Source organism: Eptesicus fuscus, chromosome 23, assembly GCF_027574615.1.
Source record: "Eptesicus fuscus isolate TK198812 chromosome 23, DD_ASM_mEF_20220401, whole genome shotgun sequence".
Classification (NCBI taxonomy): Eukaryota; Metazoa; Chordata; class Mammalia; order Chiroptera; family Vespertilionidae; genus Eptesicus; species Eptesicus fuscus.
This window is the reverse complement of record NC_072495.1, coordinates 26,297,768-26,321,117: the sequence shown is the minus strand read 5'-3', so window position 1 is coordinate 26,321,117 and position 23,350 is coordinate 26,297,768. Positions and strand designations below refer to the sequence as shown.

At 59.6% G+C, this 23,350-nt stretch overlaps 1 pseudogene and 5 gene segments (V, D, J or C); all 6 read right to left on the bottom strand.

Moving 5' to 3' along the window:
* Positions 1 to 529: 529 nt before the first annotated feature.
* On the bottom strand, positions 530 to 5,027 carry LOC129148177 (probable non-functional immunoglobulin lambda variable 5-48). The segment is given in 3 exon segments: positions 530 to 741; positions 4,569 to 4,880; positions 4,982 to 5,027. Coding segments are annotated over 3 exon segments (570 nt in total).
* Positions 5,028 to 6,966: 1,939 nt separating this feature from the next.
* Positions 6,967 to 7,592, bottom strand: LOC129148176 (immunoglobulin lambda variable 5-39-like). The segment is given in 2 exon segments: positions 6,967 to 7,445; positions 7,547 to 7,592. Coding segments are annotated over 2 exon segments (525 nt in total).
* Positions 7,593 to 8,169: 577 nt separating this feature from the next.
* On the bottom strand, positions 8,170 to 10,001 carry LOC129148175 (immunoglobulin lambda variable 5-37-like). The segment is given in 4 exon segments: positions 8,170 to 8,365; positions 8,929 to 9,005; positions 9,502 to 9,854; positions 9,956 to 10,001. Coding segments are annotated over 4 exon segments (672 nt in total).
* An 811-nt stretch (positions 10,002 to 10,812) lies between these two features.
* Positions 10,813 to 13,535, bottom strand: LOC129148174 (immunoglobulin lambda variable 5-37-like). The segment is given in 3 exon segments: positions 10,813 to 10,823; positions 13,080 to 13,388; positions 13,490 to 13,535. Coding segments are annotated over 3 exon segments (366 nt in total).
* Positions 13,536 to 16,699: 3,164 nt separating this feature from the next.
* On the bottom strand, positions 16,700 to 17,336 carry LOC129148173 (probable non-functional immunoglobulin lambda variable 5-48; annotated as a pseudogene).
* Positions 17,337 to 19,642: 2,306 nt separating this feature from the next.
* Positions 19,643 to 20,102, bottom strand: LOC129148122 (immunoglobulin lambda variable 1-40-like). The segment is given in 2 exon segments: positions 19,643 to 19,935; positions 20,045 to 20,102. Coding segments are annotated over 2 exon segments (351 nt in total).
* Positions 20,103 to 23,350: the final 3,248 nt, after the last annotated feature.

Sequence of the window (23,350 nt, the reverse complement as noted above, 5' to 3'; positions counted from 1 at the left end):
CTCACATGTGCTCACAGTTGTAAACATTCCCTCCTGTGTCCGTACACATTCCCTCCTTTCAGGCAGAAGCTGAACGGGGATGGGGAGGAGCCGGCAGACGTGGGACGGACACTCTCACCCACACGCACGACGCGTCCCCCAGCAGCGGGTGAGCCCCTGAGGCGGGAGGAGGGCGTGTCCCCAGAGACCAGGCGCAGACACGGGGCCCGCACCCCTCCTGGCTCAGGGTCCCGGGAGGAGCAGCAGGGAGCTCCCAGGAGGAGGGGACGTCAGAGCTCAGCACTGAGGGGCGTGGACAGCGGCTGTTCCCAGGGACCCGTGGGCGCTGCAGCCTGAGACCCCGGGGCCGGGGCAGCAGGGACAGAGGGACCTCTCTGTGCACAAAGGCCTCAGCCGCTCCCACTGAGCATCCGGGAGGAGGGGGCACGGCTGGGGGGGGGGAGGGCCTGGACACAAGTCAATGACCCTGATAGAGACGCAGGTCCCCTCTTTGGGGTTCAGGCTGAAGTGACCCCAGATGGTCCCCAGCTCAGACCTGGGGCTTCAGGACAAAGAGGCTCAGGATCCCGCTGATGGGGAGGGGCTCCTGTGTGGTGTCAGCCTTGTGTCCAGGAAGAGGCTGCTGGGAGGCCTCTGAGGGGAGAGGGAGGAGGCCCCTCATGCTCCAGGGGCTGCCTTGGGACCTGGACCGTGGTGGGTGGAGGGGGCGGGAGCAGTAGCAGCAGAGGCCACAGGCTGAGCCTGAGGGGCAGGTGCTGGGCGCCCCTCCTGGCAGGTGAGAAGGGCTCCCTGTGGCCTCAGCCCCACAGGACGGGCTCTGGGTGGGCACGGGGGCTGCGGGCACAGGAGGGGGGACAGGCAGCCTGGGCCTCAGTGCCCGCCCAGCGGGGCTCCCGGAGCCCGAGTTGCCAGACTGGACCCTGGGAGCGGATCAGGGACACACAGGCACCTGCTCTCCGGCTGGAGGGGGGCCCAGGCTGTGTGGGGAGCCCCGGGTCAGAGCACACACACGGGGCCTCCCTGAGGGGCTCTGACACAGGCACAGCTGGACTCGGGGCCCTGGGTCTGCCCTGCCCCGTCCTGGCCGCCCAGGCAGCCGCCCCCTGACGCACAGGAAGGTCTGCTCAGGCTGAGACACGCACACCGTGTGCTGCTGCCACGGGCGGCTGGACGGGCAGGTTCACAGGGTGAGGACAGATTTGCCCACACAGTCCCCTGGGGGGGCCTCAGACCCCGGTTTCGGGCCCCCAGCAAAGTCACAGCCACCTTATCAGAGGATGGGACTGCGCCGGGACCCACTGCAGCGGGACAGCGGGTTTTTGTCTCACTTCCCCACAGGCCTGGGCCACTGTGCGAGCATCCAGACTAATGTCCCATGCCAAGCAGTAATAATGGGCCTCATCCTCAGCCTGCAGCCCCGTGATGGTCAGGGAGCCTGAGCTGCCAGATTTGGAGCCAGAGAATCGATCAGGGACCCCTGAGGGTTGCTATCCTCATAGATGATGGTTTTGGGGGCTTTTCCTGGGAGCTGCTGGCACCACTGAACATAGTTAGGATTCCCAATGTTGGAGCTGTTTCCAGTGCAGGAAATGGTGACCCTCTGGCCCGGGGCCCCTGACACTGAGGACGGCTGAGTCAGCACAGGCTGGGCCCAGGATCCTGGAAGAGGGGGGACACAGAGAGGGTGAGTCTGGGTGTAGAGACAAGAGGAGGAGGCAGGGCCCATGTGTCTCCCCAAGGCCCCTTCCCCTGCCCCCTATCCAGTCACCTGTGCAGTGAGCCAGGAGGGTGAGGAGGAGAGGGGCCCAGGCCATGGTGGAGGTCATCCCTGAGTCCTGCCTCCTGTGCCCCACAGCTGAAGCAGAGCTCCCCACATCTCTCCCTTCCCCTCTTCATAGTCCGCGGGAGAGAGGGCCCCCTCATGCAAATGAGACCCCCATCTGGTTTTGCTCCCTCCCTGGGCCCTGGGTGGGTCCCTGTGCCTGAGGATGGCAGGGTGAGGGCAGGGGTGGGGCTGTGCGGGGCCCAGGGGGCGGGGGGCAAGGTCACAGCTGTGAGCCCTGAGCACAGGGCACCAGGCAGGGCCAGGGAACAGGTTGCAGCCTTGATGAGCCCAGCCCTTCAGCAGCGCCCCCTGGTGGCGAGGCCAGGATGTACCACTGTGTCCCCTGCTGACTAAGGCCCAGGAGGGTCAGGTCCTGCCTCTCCACTGCTCTGTGCACTGACCCCCTGGCTCAGGGCATCCAGGTGCCCGCTGAGGTGGCCTCCCCGTCCCCTCAGGACACTCTCTCTGCTCCACTCCGCCTCCTCCTGTGAGTCGGGGCCCGTCTCCCTGGCCGATCCTGGTCAGACCTGAGCTGGTGTCACTAATGGATCTTTCTTCCCAGGATCAGGTCTAGAGCAGCCACTGTGCCAAGGAGGCGAATTCCTTAATTTCCAGGACACAGTGTTATTTTTTTATTTGATCCCTGCCCTGTTATAAATTAATCACTCTCTTTTGTAATCACAAAAATATTCTGTCAATGACCTTCCCTTTTGTTCAGTAGATAATACATAATTGCATTTGTACACATGACTTTCAATCAAGATTTGCCTAGTACCTGGCATCCTCATTCATAGGGAAACTGAATATAATATTTCCCACTCGTGTATTTCTATCCGTAGGAGAGTCTGGTGTCTGATTGTTGAGTGAGGCTGACTGTGATCTCAGCTCCCTGGACACGGAAGGGGAGGGGACAGTGATAGCACCACCGGGACCAGGGCCTTGTGAGGGGGGGATACTAAGCGATGAATCAAGGTGAGCTTGGGGAGCAATTTTGGTGATGGAAGCAGAAGGAGATGCACTGTGCTCTGTGGGGTCGGAGGGCATGTGCGGGACCCCTGGGCCTGTCCTCCCCTGAGGGAGGTATGGTGGAGGCTGAGGCTCCAAAAGGAGGGGGGCAGCGTCTCCATGGCAGCCAGGAGCCTGCTTCCCAGGTCCTCCCTCTGGGACAGGGAGGCCAGGCTGTGGGCTTGGTGCTGCTTTCTCACTTTCCTGGGAGAACTGGACCTCAGGTCATGGCCCCCTGATGGGAGTGGCTGTGGGATTTGTTGGACCTGAATGTGTCAGGACAGTGGGGAGGTCAGGGGTCAGAGCTGGACATGGTGAGGCAGATGCTACCTAGGGGTTTCCTTGGTCAGTTTCCCAACCCAAATGCACTAGTGATGAGGGTGGGGCAGTGGGAGGCCCAGGGGGCCCATTAGGGAACCTTCCCGTCTCTGTTCACTCTGATCTGGATGCACAGATCCCAGCCATGGGGTCAGAAGGCGATGGAGCCCAGTTCCAGCTCCTGGGAGCTCAGAGGTCCCTGGCGATGTCCTCTCAGGAGAAAGAGCACATACCTGCTCTGAGCAGGGGGCCGAGCTCCAGGAGGGTCCCCAAGCCCGGGCCAGGCGCTGTGGCTGCCCAGGCCTCCTCCCTCCGCCCTCGGCCAGAGGAGGGGCCGTCCCTGCTGATGTGGTTCCTCCCGGGACTGCCCAGCCCCGGAGCCCTGGTGCTGGGGCTCAGCTCACCCCACACTGAGCAGGATGGACTGTCCTGATGGGCTGTGTCCTGGAGACGCTGCCACAAAGACCCACAGACTGAGCCCCTCAGAACCAGGGAGATGGTCCTTCTCAGGGGTGGGGCTCAAGTCTGAGGTCAAGGTGCTGGCAGCCCTGTGCTCCCAAGGAGGCCCCGGGTAGGTGCTCTCTTGTCTCTTTCCAGCGTGTGGAGGCTCTGTCCAACCTTGACATGATCTCAGCTTGGGGTTCGGTACCCGACTCTGTCCTCACAGCTGAACCCCATGGGACATGTTCCCAGTCCTCAGGGAGTCTGTGGGAACCTGCCCTGGGGCAGAGGGGCCAGGTTTAGGAAGACAAGGTGTTGTGACCCCCCCTACAGGGTATCTGACCTCCAGCCTCACAGAGGTGTGAAGGGAAGACGGGCAAAAAATTCAGCTGCGATGGACGCCCCAACTCTGCTTTAAAGTGGCTCCATTTCTACTGATGTTATACTATACTAGTGGCCTGGTGCATGAAATTTGTGCACATTAAAAGGGAATTAATTAGACGAAATATATTAATGTGGCAATTTGCCCTTTATAATAGAAGTGTCAGAGATGAAAGAAAATTAGAAAAATGTATATGAAAATCTTCCTCCTGTCAGAGTCTGGGGCACACTAAAAGATCCAAAGTCAAATCCCCGGACACCCACAGTGCCTCAAAATAATGCAAGACCCAGACCCAGCCAGGCCCTTATTTCACGTCAGAAACAGCCATCGCCCGGGACCTGGTCTGTGACCCATGGATAACAGGCCACCTCTCAGGGACGGACTGACCAGTGAGTGTTGGTGCTGGTTCTGTGTTTCTGAGACTCAGAGACATGGGATCCAACACGGAAAGTGACCCATTAGGAACCAGAAGGTTCTTCCCCAAGGAGTTTGCACAGGGACGTTATGTTAACAGGGTCAGACGTTGTCAAATAAGACTCTGGGAGGGCGAGGTTTTTGTCCCACTTCCCCATCTGAGTGTGTCACTGTGGGAACCACTGTACCAGATCGCACAGTAATAGTCAGCCTCGTCCTCAGGCTGCAGCCCCGAGATGAGCAGGAGCCCCGCATTGGCCGAGGCGTCTTTGGATCCAGAGAAGCGGCTGGGGACCCCGGAGCCTTGGTGCTTATCTGAGTCTGAGTAGTAATTTAAGAGATACCGGGGAGGGCTCCCTGGCTTCTGCTGGTACCAGGCTATGTAGTAGCTGCCAACATTGAAGCCACTGCTCAGGGTGCAGGTGAGTCTGGCTGTGGCTCCCGGAGATGCAGAGAGGGAGGGCGGCTGGGTCAGCACAGGCTGGGAGAGGGACCCTGCAGACACAGACACTGGTCAGTGATGGGCAGGGACCAGGGGCAGGTTCCCAGGAGACTGAGCAGGAAGGGAAGAAGCCTGGTCCCAAGCCTGGCCCTACCTGTGCAGAGAGAGAGGAGCGCGAGGAGCAGAGGAGTCCAGGCCATGGTGCTCACAGCCCTGAGCCCACAGTGGGGCTGGGCTGCCCAGGCCTCCTTTTCTCCCCACCCTCTGCCAGAGGAGGGGCTGCCATGCAAATGGGGTCCCTCCAGAGACTGCCCAGCCCTTCCCTGGGCCTTGGGGCTGAAGCTCAGCTCACACCCCAGAGTGAGGGGCATGGAGGTGGGCTCTCCCCTTGGGGGGCCCTGGGAGGAAGCACCTGCTGAGACAGCACATCACTGAGCACAGGCCCAGCCACAGGCCCAGGCTCCTATTAGTTAGGTCCTTAAAGTGCAGCTGCATTGGGACCACGGGGCGGTCCCACAGCGCCCCCTGCTGGTGGCAGCACACACCTGCCCTTGGCCCAAAGGCCTGATAGCAAAGCTGGACCTGCAGCTCAGAGGGGACTGTCTCTGGCCACACACCCTGGCCGGGTCCCAGGTCCTGTGACCTGATGGGCTGTAGCGCTCCCTGCAGCCTCACTCCTAGGAGGATTCCCGTCTGTGGGAGGCGCCATCAGGTACACAAAGGACAGATGGATGTGGTTTCCCCTCCAGTGAAGATGGTGCACAAGTGAGTGCACAGGGACCCTCATGTCCCACGTCACAGCCCAGGGACACCCCCATCTGTTGACCAGGACTCAGAGGGCTGTTCAGGGAATTTTCTGGGAACACACTCAGGACCAAGGTCAAAGGAGGACGTTTCCCCAGACCTTCCACGTCATGAGGTGCACGTGCAGGTTCACAGAGATCTGATGTGACTGACGCATAAGCATCATGGCGTTTGCAGGCCTCACACTGGCCAGTGGAATCAGTAGCATGTTCATTCTTTTCAGGAACTGCCTTTTTATCACGTGTGTGGTGATCTGCATATCTGTGTCGTGTGTTTCTTGTTGGGATTTTCTCAGGTGTCCTGACATTTGTTTATCTATATGTATATAAAATCCTTGTGACCAACACAACCAAATGGATGACAGAACAGGCTGCCTGGGGCCACTAGGCTGGCAAGGGGGTTAGTGAGTGACGACCAAACCACTGACCAAGTAGGCTCTTTGGGGTGGCCATGCCCACAAGGCAGGTAGTGCGGAGCGACCAAACGACTGAGCAGCAGGCTGTGTGGGGCGACCAGGCCCACTGGGGGGCAGTTGGGGAAGACCAGGCTGGCAGGGGGAGGCAATTATGGGTGACCAGGCCGGCAGGGGGATAGTTGGTGGTGACCAGGACAGCAGGGGGGGCAGTTAAGGGCGATCAGGCAGGCAGGCAGGTGAGCAGTTAGGAGCCAGTGTTCCCAAATTGTGAGAGGGATGTCCGACTGCCCCTTTAGGTCCGATCCTGGGGTCGTGCATTGGAGAGGGAGCAGGCAATGCTGAGAGGAACCCCCCATGCATGAATTTCATGCACCAGGCCTCTAGTATTTTAAATAAAACTTTACCTACCTGTACTTGCTTACACATTATCCTATTTTAGTGTCAAATGTGAGATTGTGATGTGTGTGCAGACTCTGTGACCGTCTGGGCAGGTGAATGCAGAAACCATCACATCCTCACTGAATGGAAACCACAGCAGGAACTTGTTATTATTCTCTGAATCCTCACGAAGGAGGAACCCTGACCTATGACCTGATGATCCGAGGGAGAGAGGAGGTGAGGGAGGCAGCAGCAGAGGAGGGAGGAGGGGAGGGAGGTGTGACTGAGAGTCTGTGCTGGTTGGGACCCACCTTCTGTGGGTTTGTTCAGAGAAGGAGAAGGCTGTGTCCATGACCAGGGTGAACACTGACATGTCAGATGGGATGGGTCAGGAGGAACACAGGGTCACACACATGACATGAATGTGTGGGGGAGCAGGGCTGTCTGGGTGACATGTGTTGTTGCAGACACAGGATGTGAGATGACAGGAAACACACGCTGGTCTCGGCCCCTGGCCCCGGCACAGGCTCCTGAGACCCTTGTCACTCCCTGGCGGACAGGTGGGCGTTTTGCTCTGATGAGGGGGCGCTGGGTGGGCTCCTGTGACTGAAAGCCACGGGCAGACTGTCATCACCGCTGGGCCCAGGGGTTTTGGTCTCACTTCCTCGTCCTCTGAGACACTGTGCGTAATAGTCGCTGCTGCCACTGCTATGACCTGTAGCGCAGTAATAGTCAGCCTCGTCCTCAGGCTGCAGCCCCGAGATGAGCAGGAGCCCCGCATTGGCCGAGGCGTCTTTGGATCCAGAGAAGCGGCTGGGGACCCCGGAGCCCTGGTGCTTATTTGAGTCTGATCTAAAACTCAGGAGATACCGGGAACGGCTCCCTGGCTTCTGCTGGTACCAGTATATCCAGTAATCACCAACATTGGAGCCACTGCTCAGGGTGCAGGTGAGTCTGGCTGAGGCTCCCGGAGATGCAGAGAGGGAGGGCGGCTGGGTCAGCACAGGCTGGGAGAGGGACCCTGCAGACACAGACACTGGTCAGTGATGGGCAGGGACCAGGGGCAGGTTCCCAGGAGACTGAGCAGGAAGGGAAGAAGCCTGGTCCCAGGCCTGGCCCTACCTGTGCAGAGAGAGAGGAGCGCGAGGAGCAGAGGAGTCCAGGCCATGGTGCTCACAGCCCTGAGCCCACAGTGGGGCTGGGCTGCCCAGGCCTCCTTTTCTCCCCACCCTCTGCCAGAGGAGGGGCTGCCATGCAAATGGGGGTCCCTCCAGGGACTGCCCAGCCCCTCCCTGGGCCCTGGGGCTGGAGCTCAGCTCAAACCCCAGACTGAGGGGCATGGAGGTGGGCTCACCCCTTGGGGGGCCCTGGGAGGAAGCACCTGCTGAGACCACACAGAGGCTATGGCTCAGGGGGCGCTGCCAGCACAGACACAGCTGGTCCCCATCAGGGCGCACAGGGCCCAGCCCCCAGGCCCAGGCTCCTGTGAGTGGAAAGTCCTCAGTGAGCAGCTGTGTGGGGGCCACAGGGCGATCCCACAGCGCCCCCTGCTGGCCACAGGACACACTACGTCGCCCTGGTCCAAAGCCCTGAGCCCAGCTGGTGTCTGCTGCTCCCCAGGTCACTGTCCCTGTTCCCACTTCCTGGTCTGACTGGCACAGACCCTGGCGCTCCCTGCAGCGTCTCATCCTGGGCCCAGCCGTGGGAGGTGCCAGCATGGACGTAACTGGTAAGTTAATTTGGTTTCAGTCCAGGAAGATGCTGCCAAGTTCGTGCCCAGTGAGCTCTGATCCCACATCACACGTGATGAGGCGTCGATCCGGCTGGCGGGGCTCATGGGGGCTGTTCAGGTCACGATGGGGGTGAGTTTCCAGGAACTCGCTCAGGGGCGTCTCCAAGGCCAGGTGAGCAGCCATGGTAACTCGGCGAGGCCCTCCCAGCCTGTGGGGACCGGATGTGGTCAGTACGTGGTGGAGGGAAGGGCTCGGGGCGTCCCGTGGACCAGGGGGAGCGGGGCGAGCGTCCTGACTGCAGACGTGACTGCATGTGGTTCTGTGTGTGGGGCTCCCTCCACCTGTGTCACAGGCTCCGTGTCAGGCTGTGTCTCAGGAGCCCTGGAGCGCGGTTCTGTGTTAAACAAACAAAAGAATTCCTGTCCTTCCTTCCTCCTTGTCTGGGTTCAGTGACTCTCCCAACCCAGAGGCCACCAGGACCCCCCAGCGGTGAGGGAGCCCCAGGCAGAACCCAGGGCAGCGCCGCAGCGCCACCTGCTGGTCACGTGCCCACTCGCAGTCTCCTCCAGGGCCCTGAGGCTCAATGCCCAGAGACCTGTCACTGGCATGGATCAGTGAGCATGTGCCTGGGTCTGATTGAGAGAACGTGTTCACATTGTCTGTGGGGGCAGAGGCTCACACAGAGAGAGGGAGTCACCCAGACACAGACGTTCTTCTGAGTAGAACGCCCTCTACAGTCACATAAGGAGGGACTGGGTCCCTGTCTGGGACCTGGGAGCTGGTCTCCTCTCATCAGAGGCTTTAACGTCCACGTAGAGACGTGACCACAGGTTCTCCATGCGGAGTCCCTGCAGAAGAATCCAGAGGACGTGAGGGTCTCCAGCCAGGAGGTGCCCTGGGGGCTGGGGAGCAGTGGGGATGGGGGAGCAGCACAGGAGGGAGGAGCCATGTGGTGGGAAGAACAATGTGGAGGGAGAAGAGGAGGCGGAGCTGCATGCAGATGGGGCAGAGGGAGACTCTCCAGGACTCTGGGCCAGAAAACACTCCGAGGGCGGGAGGAGGAAGGACATGGAGGAACCGGGAGGGTCTGGGGGAAGGAGGAGTCAGATGGGAACCCCTTTAGTCGGAAGGATCGGGTCTGACATGGTTTCTCCCTGAAGAAGGAGCTGATGACCTGGGAGACAGTTAGAAATGCTGCCTCACACGTTCACACAGAGTCAGCTGTGACCGCGCCTTCACGGGAGACGTTATGGTGCTGAGAGCCCTCAGGGTGTTGGGGATACAGAAGCCGCCAGCAGGGGCCCAGGTCAGGCCAGGAGAGCGGAGAGGAGGTTTTTGTCTCACTTCCCTGTGGGTCTGGACCACTGTGTGAGTCTTAGAGCTGTCGTCCCATGTGTGACAGTAATAGTCAGCCTCGTCCTCAGGCTGCAGCCCCGAGATGAGCAGGAGCCCCGCATTGGCCGAGGCGTCTTTGGATCCAGAGAAGCGGCTGGGGACCCCAGAGCCCTGACCCTTATCTGAGTCTGAGTAGTAGTACAGGAGATACCGGGGAGGGCTCCCTGGCTTCTGCTGGTACCAGTATATCCTGTAGCTGCCAACATTGAAGCCACTGCTCAGGGTGCAGGTGAGTCTGGCTGTGGCTCCCGGAGATGCAGAGAGGGAGGGCGGCTGGGTCAGCACAGGCTGGGAGAGGGACCCTGCAGACACAGACACTGGTCAGTGATGGGCAGGGACCAGGGGCAGGTTCCCAGGAGACTGAGCAGGAAGGGAAGAAGCCTGGTCCCAGGCCTGGCCCTACCTGTGCAGAGAGAGAGGAGCGCGAGGAGCAGAGGAGTCCAGGCCATGGTGCTCACAGCCCTGAGCCCACAGTGGGGCTGGGCTGCCCAGGCCTCCTTTTCTCCCCACCCTCTGCCAGAGGAGGGGCTGCCATGCAAATGGGGGTCCCTCCAGGGACTGCCCAGCCCCTCCCTGGGCCCTGGGGCTGGAGCTCAGCTCACACCCCAGACTGAGGGGCATGGAGGTGGGCTCACCCCTTGGGGGGCCCTGGGAGGAAGCACCTGCTGAGACCACACACAGGTCCCTGCTCAGGGGGCGCTGCCAGGCCTGAGAGGACACAGCTGCTGAGTCCCCTGCAGGCAGCACAGGGCTCCCTCTGAGTGAATGATCCTCCCTCAGCTGCAGGGTGAGGCCCACAGAGCTGTCCCCGAGCGCCCCCTGCTGGCCACAGGCCCCACAGCTTCAGGTCCCTCTGCTCACAGGTGTAGGGGCTCCTTCCAGCTGCTGTCACCCTGAGACACTGTGGGGGGGACTGCAGTGTTCAGTCCCAGCGCCCTCTTTTGGGAAAGGTCAAAGTGCACATAGAGGACATGATGACTGGGGGTCCCTCTCAGTGAAGCTGCTGCACAGCTGATGCGCAGTGAGCTTCTCCCCACAGCACAGGGGAGGGGCCGTGGGCCGGTGGGAAGGGCTCAGAGGGCTGCTCACTCCGTTAGGAGCCGGTCCTGTGGCGGGAGAGGGTCCGTCCCCTTCGTACCTGCGGGCCCACGACCTTCAGCCGCGGGGCGTTCGGGCCTCAGGAGGCAGGGGGCAGGGTGAGCCCCAGCCCCCCTGTTTCTGTACTGACTTCACAGCCTGCCTTCCAGCTCCCTGCGGCCCCTAGATCCTCCCTGGGGGTGGCCAGGAGAGTGGGTGCATTTACAGGAAAAGGGTCGTGTCCCAGTGAAGAGATGGGCTGAGGGCGGTGAGGAGGGACACCCTCAGGTGGAGGGGGGAGAGGGAACCGGGTTCTGAAGGGATTCGATGCTGATGAGCTCCTGGGACTCACCCTCCCCAGAGACGGAGGCCTGGGGGACGGGACCACAGCAGGAACTGGTCACTGTGCCCTGAAACCCTCCCATTGGGATGGAGCTAAGAGCTGAGGGGCCCGAGGGAGAGAGGGGGTGAGGGAGGCAGCAGCAGAGGAGGGAGGAGGGGAGGGGGGTGTGACTGAGAGTCTGTGCTGGTTGGGACCCACCTTCTGTGGGTTTGTTCAGAGAAGGAGAAGGCTGTGTCCATGACCAGGGTGAACACTCACATGTCAGATGGGATGGGTCAGGAGGAACACAGGGTCACACACATGACATGAATGTGTGGGGCTGCAGGGCTGTCTGGGTGACCATGTGTAGTTGCAGACACAGGATGTGAGATGACAGGAAACATACGCTGGTCTCGGACCCTGGTCCCGGCACAAGCTCCTGAGACCCTTGTCACTCCCTGGGGGACGGGCGGGCCTGTTGCTGATGAGGGGGCGCTGGGTGGGCTCCTGGGTGAGGACGGGCCCCTGGAGAGGCCGGGAGGATTAGAAGCTTGGGAGCCCCTCACCTGCCCCCCATTCGCTGGAAGGGGAGAGGGCTCAGGTGCAGTTAGCAAATTCATGGAACCCACGGGAGGGAACCTGGGAACCTTGGATTGAATAGCCAAGAAGTTGTGTGAAACCTGGGACCTCTCACCTGTGATTGGCACCTGACCTGCGGGCAGTCAGGGGACTGGCCCTTTAACTGCGGGTCTGACACGTCTCTGGGCAGAGGGTGTGAGCACTGAGTGCTGTTGGGGGACATCAGCTGGTGTCAGAGAACTGCTGTCGGGAAGCCACTCCCCACACATTGGGGACCAGAAGGGTCAGGAGGGAAGAGCTCTGGGTGAGGAGCAGACAACACACAACAGGAGGAAGGAGCTGATTTTTATTTAAAAATATTCACTCAGTCCAGCCAGTGGGGTCAGGGTTGAGCATCCAACTAGGAACCAGGAGGTCACAGTCGATTCCTGGTCAGGGCCCATGCCCGGCTTGCATTGTCAATCCCAGGAGGAGGCATTCAGGAGGCAGCTGATCAATGATTCTCTCTCATCATTGGTGTTTCTATTTCTCTTCTTTTCGCTTCCTTTCTGAAATCAATAAAAATATATTTTAAAAGTTTTTTAACTAAAAATATTCATTCCCTTTCATCAGGTATCAATGTGCTCATGACAACATGAAGTATGGTTGTGGCGAAAATTAAACACTCATGTACGGTAAGAACACAGTAAGTTCTCGGCATGTGTCAGTTCTCAGGATAGTCATTAGAGAGTGGGAATTTTTGAGCACTCCGGAGAGTCCGTGGACTATGCCCCTGATAGGGTTGTCAGTGCTGACACCAGACCAGGCCTTGAGATATAATCTCATGGCCCCTTCCCAGTTGTACCTCACAAAATAGCTTTGCAAGATAGAACACTGTCAGCTTTCTAAAGAACAGGATAACCCTGTAAATAACATGGTCATCAATAGCATGGCCCTGACATTATTTGGGAAAAACTGTTTTGTCTTGGATTGCTTACTCTGCAAAAACAAGATGTGGTTAATGTGCTTAAAAAGTGGTCTTGCACAAAGGGTGGGGGCTGATCTCTGACCGCCCTGCGTGGAGAGAGAACAGCCACTGGACGGCAATAAAGGCTCCCTAAATTTTAATTTGGTCTGGACGCCAGTAGTCTTTACTCACGTTCGCTCCACAACAATAGTGAGGATGTTATTGGTTATTTCAGTGGCATGCTCTGGTAGCCATTAAGGACAAGAGGATTCTGGGGTATGGCTTCAGTCTGTCCAGTCTCCAATGAAGATAAATTGAAGCCAAATAATCATATTCCTTCTTGTTAGAATTTCACCTGACATGGGGTTGCGGGCGGGGCTCTATGACCACCCAGTGTGCTCCTGGGACGCCTGTGCTGCTGCCCCATCGAGTGTGACCTCCCTCCTCCCGGGGACACAGGTCCCTGCAGAGGAGCCCCCCTGACAGAGCCACACAGACGCTCCTCGCTGAAGGGAGGCTCAGAGCCACCACCTCGGGGCCCAGGGGTTTTTGTCTCACTTCCTCGTCCTCTGAGACACTGTGGGTAACGAAAGCTGCTCCCACTGCCATGAGCTGTAGCGCAGTAATAGTCAGCCTCGTCCTCAGGCTGCAGCCCCGAGATGAGCAGGAGCCCCGCATTGGCCGAGGCGTCTTTGGACCCAGAGAAGCGGCTGGGGACCCCAGTTCCTAAATTCGTACTTGAATAGTAGTACAGAAGATACCCAGGACGGCTCCCTGGCTTCTGCTGGTACCAGTATATGTTTTTACCACCAACACTGAGGTCGCTGCTCAGGGTGCAGGTGAGTCTGGCTGTGGCTCCCGGAGAGGCAGAGAGGGAGGGCGGCTGAGTCAGCACAGGCTGGGAGAGGGACCCTGCAGACACAGACACTGGTCAGTGAGGGGCAGGGACCAGGGGCAGGTTCCCAGGAGACTGAGCAGGAAGGGAAGAAGCCTGGTCCCAGGCCTGGCCCTACCTGTGCAGAGAGAGAGGAGCGCGAGGAGCAGAGGAGTCCAGGCCATGGTGCTCACAGCCCTGAGCCCACAGTGGGGCTGGGCTGCCCAGGCCTCCTTTTCTCCCCACCCTCTGCCAGAGGAGGGGCTGCCATGCAAATGGGGGTCCCTCCAGGGACTGCCCAGCCCCTCCCTGGGCCCTGGGGCTGGAGCTCAGCTCACACCCCAGACTGAGGGGCATGGAGGTGGGCTCCCCCCTTGGGAGCCCTGGAAGGAAGCACCTGCTGAGACCACACAGAGGCTATGGCTCAGGGGGCGCTGCCAGCACAGACACAGCTGGTCCCCATCAGGGCGCACAGGGCCCAGCCCCCAGGCCCAGGCTCCTGTGAGTGGAAAGTCCTCAGTGAGCAGCTGTGTGGGGGCCACAGGGCGATCCCACAGCGCCCCCTGCTGGCCACAGGACACACTACGTCGCCCTGGTCCAAAGCCCTGAGCCCAGCTGGTGTCTGCTGCTCCCCAGGTCACTGTCCCTGTTCCCACTTCCTGGTCTGACTGGCACAGACGCTGGCGATCACTGCAGTCATGGGAGGTGGCAGCATGGACCTAACTGAGAGGTGATGGTCTGGGGACAGTTAGAAATGCTGCCTCACACGTTCATAAAGAGTGAGCTGTGACCCAGCCCTCACGTGAGATGTTATGGTGCTGAGGGTCCTAAGGGAGTTGGGGATGGAGAAGGGACATGAGCTTGGGACACACCCTGGGCCTCATCCCCATTCACAGATGGAGCGGCTCCTGAAACGCATGTCACTCATGAAGCCTGTCTCTGTGGATGCGCTCATCCCTCTGATGAAGGGGGTGCTGGCTGATAACACAGGGTCTTCTGGGTCACGGCCATTTGTGATGCGGTGGGCGTGGCTTTAGGGTGGGTGTGGCTTTGGGGAGAGCAATCTCTTCCTGGTCCCCATGCAATTGCCACACAAAGAGCTGAGGACATTGAGTGCCTGTGTGGGTGGGACATCGCAGATCGATGGAGGGAAAAAACCACACAGGAAACCATCAATGCCTGTTTGGGGGCATTTTGTGTGACCATCAGTCTGGCCCTTTAAGAACACAGCCATGGGATGGGGGTTGGACCTGAGACCCAGCCTTCCTGTCCAGGCCCCTGGAGAAAACGCTGGGGAAGCCCCGGATGACCTTCCTTCTATTTCCAGGATGGACCCGCCTCAGAGCAGGGCCTGCACCCACCATAGTGCCCCACAGGCCCTCCCGCCCAAGGCTGCAGAGGGCACTCCTGACCTTGGGGTGAGGACAGTGACCTGCCCTCCTCCAGGGACTCAGCTGTGCTCAGCTCTGTCTGTGCTGCCCCCGGGGAAGCTGCCAGAACCTGTGACCTCCTGCTGACCCGGGGGTGTGGGTGGGAGGACAGCAAGGAGATGAGCTCCCAACTCATTTCTCTTGTGCTCACTGAACAAACACTCTGACCTGTGACGATGACGATGACGGTGACAATTCAACCTGGAGTCAGCTCCTCCCGGGAGAGACTGGGAGCCCAGGAAGGGCCTCATCCCCGGGGCTGTGCTGGGAGGAGGGCGGGGCCTGGGGTTGGGCTGGTCAGTGATGCTCAGCCTCGTCCTCCAGCTGTGACCAGGGGCCTCTGCTGTAGCTGACATGGAGCCCAAAATGAGAAACAACATTCCTTTCTTTTTTAAAGTATATTTTTATTGATGTCAGAGAGGAAGGAAGAGGCAGAGAGAGAAAGAAGCATCAGTGAAGAGACAGGATCATTAACTGGCTGCCTCCTGGACGCCCCCTACTGGGGATCAAGACAGCAACCAGGGCCTGTGCCCTGACCCAGAATAAACCCTGAGCTCCTGGCTCATAGGTTGATGCTCCACCTCTGAGCCACGCCGGCCGGGCTGAGGACCCCCATGTCCTGAGGATGTGGCTGTGTCATTGGGTGCAGAGTGTTGATGACATGTCACCTGAGCTGAGGGATCCAAATGACCCCTTTCCACCCAGTGCTGCTGCCTCGGCCAGGGCAGAGGCCTTGCTGTGTGTCCTGGGCCCCGGTCCCTGGGGGAGGAGGAGGAGCAGGGGACATGCAGGGACCCGTGTGCACAGCAGGGTCCAGGCTGCAGGGTGTGGGGAGGGCTGGGCGGGCTGTGCATGAGCAGAGCATCCGGGAGCCTTTCCCTGGGTCGTGTTTAATCCTGAGGACAAGGGGTACCCAGCACCTGGTGGACACAACCTGACACCCTGGTCCTTCGGCCCCGGAGCTCAGGCCTGGCGGCCTCGCCTCCATCATCCCATCCCCCAGCCAGACGCATCCGAAAGGAGCTCACGTGCATGTGGCCACAGAGAGGACGGTGTTATGTTTACATGTGGACAGTTCCTGCTGTCACACAGAATACACGTCACTTCCACACTAGCGTCCCGGGGCATGAAAATTCATGCACTGAGGGGAGTCCCTCAGCCCGGCCTGGCCCCTTTCACAGTCCGGGAGCCCTCAGGGCGGGAGGTGACCAGGCGATTAGGGGAAGGAGATGCCCCATCACACTTCCGCTGTTGCCACTGCTGGCAGCGCGAGCCTCGGCCGGCCCTGGTTACCTGAGCCTCAGGCCGTCCTGGGCGGCTGGGCGGACACCATCTGATGCTTGCCTGGGGATCAGGCCGGTCCAGGGCAGCTGGGAGGCTGAGGGGACTGGGGGGCTCCGGTTGCAAGCGCGGGGCAAGGCCTGCCATCCCAGTGGGGCTGAGGGGACTGTGAGCACGATCTTGTGACTGTGGGCGCCGCCATTTGAAGGGGATGGCCATAATTTAGCATATGCCCTCCTAATGCCTGGGGGCGCCGTCATCCTTGAGGTCAAGGAAGCCAATTGGCTTATTCCCTCCTTATCGGCTGTGGGTGCCGCCATCTTTAGAAAAGTATCAGGGTCAATTAGCATATTCCCTCTTTATTAGATAGGCTAGGATGTTGGTTTTTTGGGGGTTTTTTTGGATGTTGGTTTTTAATGCAAATTTCAGATTTGAGCCCTCAGACCCAGATCCTACCTCAGTCACTCCTCGACTCAGAGCTGAGCTTGGCCTGAATGGATCTGATTCCACCTGCTCACATGTTTCCATGGGAACTGTTATCCCTGAGGAATGTTCCCTGTGAAGACGTGAGCATGGCAAACAGGACATGAGCCACAAATCCATGGAAACGCTGACCTGGCGTCAGAGCTGTGACACAGTCAGGACCTCGGGTCCAAGGATGACCCGGTGCCGAATGGACACCGACCAGCACAGTCAGGGCTGAGCCAGAACTGGGCAGAGCCGCCAGCAGGGGCCAAGGTCAGGCCAGGAGAGCGGAGAGGAGGTTTTTGTCTCACTTCCCTGTGGGTCTGGACCACTGTGTAAGTTTTAAAGGTGCCGTCCCATGTGCTACAGTAATAGTCAGCCTCGTCCTCAGGCTGCAGCCCCGAGATGAGCAGGAGCCCCGCATTGGCCGAGGCGTCTTTGGATCCAGAGAAGCGGCTGGGGACCCCGGAGCCCTGGTGCTTATCTGAGTCTGAGTAGTAATTTAAGAGATACCGGGGAGGGCTCCCTGGCTTCTGCTGGAACCAGCTATCCAGTATCCACCAACGTTGGAGCCACTGCTCAGGGTGCAGGTGAGTCTGGCTGTGGCTCCCGGAGATGCAGAGAGGGAGGGCGGCTGGGTCAGCACAGGCTGGGAGAGGGACCCTGCAGACACAGACACTGGTCAGTGAGGGGCAGGGACCAGGGGCAGGTTCCCAGGAGACTGAGCAGGAAGGGAAGAAGCCTGGTCCCAGGCCTGGCCCTACCTGTGCAGAGAGAGAGGAGCGCGAGGAGCAGAGGAGTCCAGGCCATGGTGCTCACAGCCCTGAGCCCACAGTGGGGCTGGGCTGCCCAGGCCTCCTTTTCTCCCCACCCTCTGCCAGAGGAGGGGCTGCCATGCAAATGGGGGTCCCTCCAGGGACTGCCCAGCCCCTCCCTGGGCCCTGGGGCTGGAGCTCAGCTCACACCCCAGACTGAGGGGCATGGAGGTGGGCTCCCCCCTTGGGGGGCCCTGGGAGGAAGCACCTGCTGAGACCACACACAGGTGCCTGCTCAGGGGGCGCTGCCAGGCCCCCAAGGACAGCAGGGAGCCCACAGTGCAGGTGCCTGTGTGGGAAGGTCTCACTGAACAGCTGTGTGCTGATCACCTGCAGTCTCACAGCGCCCCCTGCTGGCGGGAGGACACACCCTCCCCTGCCCCAAAGCCCTGAGAGCCCAGCTGGCTGGGGGCTCCCCAGGTCTCTGTCCCTCTTCCCACCCCCACGGTCTGAGCCCAGACACTGCGATGGGATTCTCTGTGTTGATCCCGTAGCAGTGCACTCTCAGGGGTGCATCCGTGTGATGTGCTTACACATTCACACACGACACGTGAGTGTGGTTTCCCTTCCAGGGAAGATGCTGCTCAATGAACACACAGTGAGCCTGTGTCCACGTCACAGGGGAGGGCGCTGCTCAGTGTGCGGAGCTCAGGGGGCTGTGCAGGTCGGTGACGGAGAGGAATTTTCCAGAAACACCCTCAGGGTCGTGTTCAAAGGAGGACCATTCAGCAACCATTTCACACCAGGTGAGGCATGTAAGGTTTTCATGGAGATCTGATTGAGTTAGTGATTCATTAAAAAACCATAATCAGTTTGGTGGGCGTCACAGTTACCAATGGAGCCTGAAGCATGTGGGTTTTTAAATTTTAGGAAACGCCTTTGTATTCCGACATCTGTATGTTCTGCGCTCTGTGTACCATGTTGTCTCCGTGTCCTCACATGTGCTCACAGTTGTAAACATTCCCTCCTGTGTCCGTACACATTCCCTCCTTTCAGGCAGAAGCTGAACGGGGATGGGGAGGAGCTGGCAGACGTGGGACGGACACTCTCACCCACACGCACGACGCGTCCCCCAGCAGCGGGTGAGCCCCTGAGGCGGGAGGAGGGCGTGTCCCCAGAGACCAGGCGCAGACACGGGGCCCGCACCCCTCCTGGCTCAGGGTCCCGGGAGGAGCAGCAGGGAGCTCCCAGGAGGAGGGGACGTCAGAGCTCAGCACTGAGGGGCGTGGACAGCGGCTGTTCCCAGGGACCCGTGGGCGCTGCAGCCTGAGACCCCGGGGCCAGGGCAGCAGGGACAGAGGGACCTCTCTGTGCACAAAGGCCTCAGCCGCTCCTACTGAGCATCCGGGAGGAGGGGGCACGGCTGGGGGAGGTCCTGGACACAAGTCAATGACCCTGATAGAGACGCAGGTCCCCTCGTCGGGGTTCAGGCTGAAGTGACCACAGAGGTCCCCAGCTCAGACCCGGGGCTTCAGGGCAAAGAGGCTCAGGTCCCCGCTGATGGGGAGGGGCTCCTGTGAGGTGTCAGCCTTGTGTCCAGGAAGAGGCTGCTGGGAGGCCTCTGAGGGCAGAGGGAGGAGGCCCCTCATGCTCCAGGGGCTGCCCTGGGACCTGGCCCGTGGGGGGTGGAGGGGGCGGGAGCTGTAGAAGCAGAGGCCACAGGCTGAGCCTGAGGGGCAGGTGCTGGGCGCCCCTCCTGGCAGGTGAGAAGGGCTCCCTGTGGCCTCAGCCCCACAGGACGGGCTCTGGGTGGGCACGGGGGCTGCGGGCACAGGAGGGGGGACAGGCAGCCTGGGCCTCAGTGCCCGCCCAGCGGGGCTCCCGGAGCCCGAGTTGCCAGACTGGCCCCCGGGAGCGGATCAGGGACACACAGGCGCCTGCTCTCCGGCTGGAGGGGGGCCCAGGCTGTGTGGGGAGCCCCAGGTCACAGCACCCACACAGGGCCTCCCTGAGGGGCTCTGACGCAGGCACAGCTGGACTCGGGGCCCTGGGTCTGCCCTGCCCCGTCCTGGCCGCCCAGGCAGCCGCCCCCTGACGCACAGGAAGGTCTGCTCAGGCTGAGACACGCACACCGTGTGCGGCTGCCACGGGCGGCTGGACGGGCAGGTTCACGGGCTGAGGACAGATTTGCCGACACAGTCCCCTGGGGGGGGGCTCAGACCCCGGTTTCAGGCCCCCCAGCAAAGGCACAGCCACCTTATCAGAGGATGGGACTGCCCCGGGACCCACTGCAGCGGGACAGCGGGTTTTTGTCTCACTTCCCCACAGACTTGCATCACTGTGGGACTGCTGATACTCTTGTCATAGGACTGAGCAGTAATAATCGGCCTCGTCCTCAGCCTGCAGCCCCGTGATGGTCAGGGTGGCTGAGCTGCCAGACCTGGAGCCGGAGAATCGATCAGGGACCCCTGAGGGTCGGTTGCTATTACCATAGATGAGGAGTTTGGGGGCCTTTCCTGGGAGCTGTTGGTACCACTGCACACTGTTACCACCCCCGATGTTGGTGCTGCTTCCAGTGCAGGAGATGGTGACCCTCTGGCCCGGATCCCCCGACACTGAGGACGGCTGAGTCAGCACAGGCTGGGCCCAGGATCCTGGAAGAGGGGGGACACAGAGAGGGTGAGTCTGGGTGTAGAGACAAGAGGAGGAGGCAGGGCCCATGTGTCTCCCCAAGGCTCCTTCCCCTGTCCCCTATCCAGTCACCTGTGCAGTGAGCCAGGAGGGTGAGGAGGAGAGGGGCCCAGGCCATGGTGGAGGTCATCCCTGAGTCCTGCCTCCTGTGCCCCACAGCTGAAGCAGAGCTCCCCCATCTCTCCCTTCCCCTCTTCATAGTCTGCGGGAGGGAGGGTCCTTTTATGCAAATGAGGACCCCATGTATTTGATCTCACCCTGGGCCCTGGGTGGGTCCCTGTGCCTGAGGATGGCAGGGTGAGGGCAGGGGTGGGGTTGTGAGGGGCTCAGGGAGGGGCAAGGTCACAGCTGTGAGCCCTGAGCACAGGGCACCAGGCAGGGCCAGGGAACAGGTTGCAGCCTTGATGAGCCCAGCCCTTCAGCATTGCCCCCTGGTGGCGAGACCTGGATGTACTACTGTGTCACCTGCTGACTAAGGCCCAGGAGGGACAGGTCCTGCCACCCCACTGGTCTGTGCACTGACCCCCTGGCTCAGGGGATCCAGGTGCCCCCTGAGGTGGCCTCCCCGTCCCCTCAGGACACTCTCTCTGCTCCACTCCGCCTCCTCCTGTGAGTCGGGACCCATCTCCCTGGCCGTTCATGGTCCGACCTGAGCTAGTATCACTAATAGAACTTTCTTCCCAGGATCAGGTCAAGAGCAGCCACTGTCCCCAGCAGGCGAGTTCCCTTATTATCAGGACACAGTTTTCCTTAATATCTCCCTCCCTTGTTAGAAATTAATCACTCCTTTCCCAGCACACAAATCAATACTCTTTCAATAGCCTTCCCTTTTGTTCACTAGATAATACACATTTTGTTTTACACATGCTTTTCGGTCAAGATTTACCTAGTAACTGGTTTCCTCATGAATATGGAAATTGAATATAATATTTCCCACTCGTGTATTTCTACCCGAGGGAGAGTCTGGTGTCTGATTGTTGAGTGAGGCTCACTGTGATCCCAGCTCCCTGGACACGGAAGACGATGGGGACAGTGTTAGCACCACCGGGACCAGGGCCTTGTGAGGGAGGGGACACAAAGCGGTGAATCAAGGTGACCTGGGGAAGCCCTTTTGGAGATGGAAGCAGAAGGAGATCCATCGTGGGGTGTTGGGTCAGAGGTCGTGTGTGGGGCCTCGGGGTCTGTCCTCCCCTGAGGGAAGTTTGGTGGAGGCTGAGGCTCCAAGGAGAGGGGGGCAGCGTCTCCATGGCAGCCATGAGCCTGCTTCCCAGGTCCTCCCTCTGGGACAGGGAGGCCAGCTGTGGGGTTGGTGCTGCTTTCTCACTTTCCTGGGGAGGTCAGGGGTCAGCGCTGGTCATGGTGAGGCAGGTGCTATCTTTTGGGTTTCCCTGATCGGTTTCCCAACCCAAATGCCCTAGTGATGAGAGTGGGGCAGAGGGAGGTCCAGGGGGCCCCTTAGGGATCCCTCCTGTCTCTGTTTGCTCTGATCTGGACCCACACCGCCCAGCCACGGGGTCAGCAGGCCCTCATTCCCAGGAAGGCCCCGGGTAGGTGCTGTCTGGTCTCTTTCCAGCATCTGGAGGCTCCGTCAAACCTTGACATGATCTCAGAGTTCCCAACTCTGTCCTCACAGCTAAGCCCCACGGGACACATGCCCATTCCTCATGGTGTCTGTGGGAACCTGCTCTGGGGCAGAGGGGCCCAGTTTAGGAAGACACGGGTGTTGTGACCTCCCTACAGGGTATCTGCCCTCCAGCCTCACACAGGTGTGAAGGGAAGACGGGCAAAAAATTCAGCTGCGATGGATGCCCCAACTCTGCTTTAAAGTGGCTCCATTGCTACTCTTGTTATACTATACTAGTGGCCTGGTGCATGAAATTTGTACACATTAAAAGGGAATTAATTAGAGGAAATATACTAATGTTGCAATTTGCCCTTTATAATAGAAGTGTCAGAGATGAAAGAAAATTAGAAAAATGTATATGAAAATCCTCCTGTCAGAGTCTGGGGCACACTGAATGATCCAAAGTCAAAATTCCGCACACCCAAAGTGCCTCAAAATAATGGAAGACCCAGACCCAGCCAGCCCAATCCCCATTGGGTGAAATCCACACCTGGCCGGCCACACCCTCGTCAATCCCCACCAGGTGGGGGATGCAGCCTCAGGTCCCTGCTGATTGCTCCTTAAGGCTTGTTATGGGAACTGGGTCTCAGCTCTGGGCCCAGTCATCTTGACTGTTAAGGTGTGATGGGCAATTTGCATATTACCTCGTGATTAGATAAGATTGTTAAGTTTTATCTTGATTATTAAATGCTGGTCAAGTGAAATTCAGACTTGACGGTGAGTGTGAGTGTGAGTGTGAGTGTGAGTATGTCTGTGAGTGTGAGTGTGACTTTTCCTTTTGCTGCTCCTGTCCATTTCCTGTAAAACTGTTGATTATATTGGCTCTTGTTTTCATAAAACGATCACAGCCGAGAATAACTGATGAGATTGCCTGGTCTGGGCCTCAGAGAACAACCTCAGAGCCCACACCAGCTGGACGCAGCCCTGTGCATAGCAGACGGGGCCCCAGAAACAGAGGATGCACTGAGCTTGTGTTTGTGCCTCACGTCCCCACCGGCACCTGTCACTGTGGGGATGGCTGCTGAACCACAAGCCACAGTAGTACTCAGCCTCGTCCTCAGGCTGTGCCCCTGTGAGGGTCAGGGCAGCTTTGCCCCCTTGGATGGAGCCTGAGAACCGGGCCGGGGTCCAAGAGAATTTCTTGTTTGTGTCATAAATCAGTGTTGTGGGGGCCTGGCCAGACTTCTGCTGGATCCAGTGTGGATAGTGACCATCAGTGACAGCCCCTGTGCTGGAGCCACAGGTGAGAGTGACCGTCAGGCCTGGGGACACGCTCACTGAGGGCTCCTGAGTGACCACAGCCTGAGACCTGGACCCTGAAACAAAACAGACACAATCAGGAATGAAGAATGAAGGCAGAGGGACCCCCCACAGGCTGGTCTCTGAAATGGCCCTGGACCTGGGCAGAGAGCGAGGAGGAGGAGGAGGAGGGGAGTCCAGCTCATGGTGGAGACGTTCCCAGGTGCCTGGGTCTCTGGCACGTGCTGGGCTCGGTGTCCCTTTATCTCCTCCCGGCCTCCTGGGTAGAGGGGTGTTTGCTGGTCATTATGCAAATGTGAGCCCACAGGACCCTCCTGCTCTGGGTCCTGGGCCCCGTTGGCAGCTTCACTGTGAGGAGGAGGCCGGGGAGGCTGTGGGCTCTGAGTCTGTCCCTTGAGGGGAAGCACCTGCTGTCACCTCACACCCAGGCCATGAGCATGGGCGCAGGGCCCACTCAATTAGAACCATTAGAGTTGGCTTCAGGCCTGGCAGCT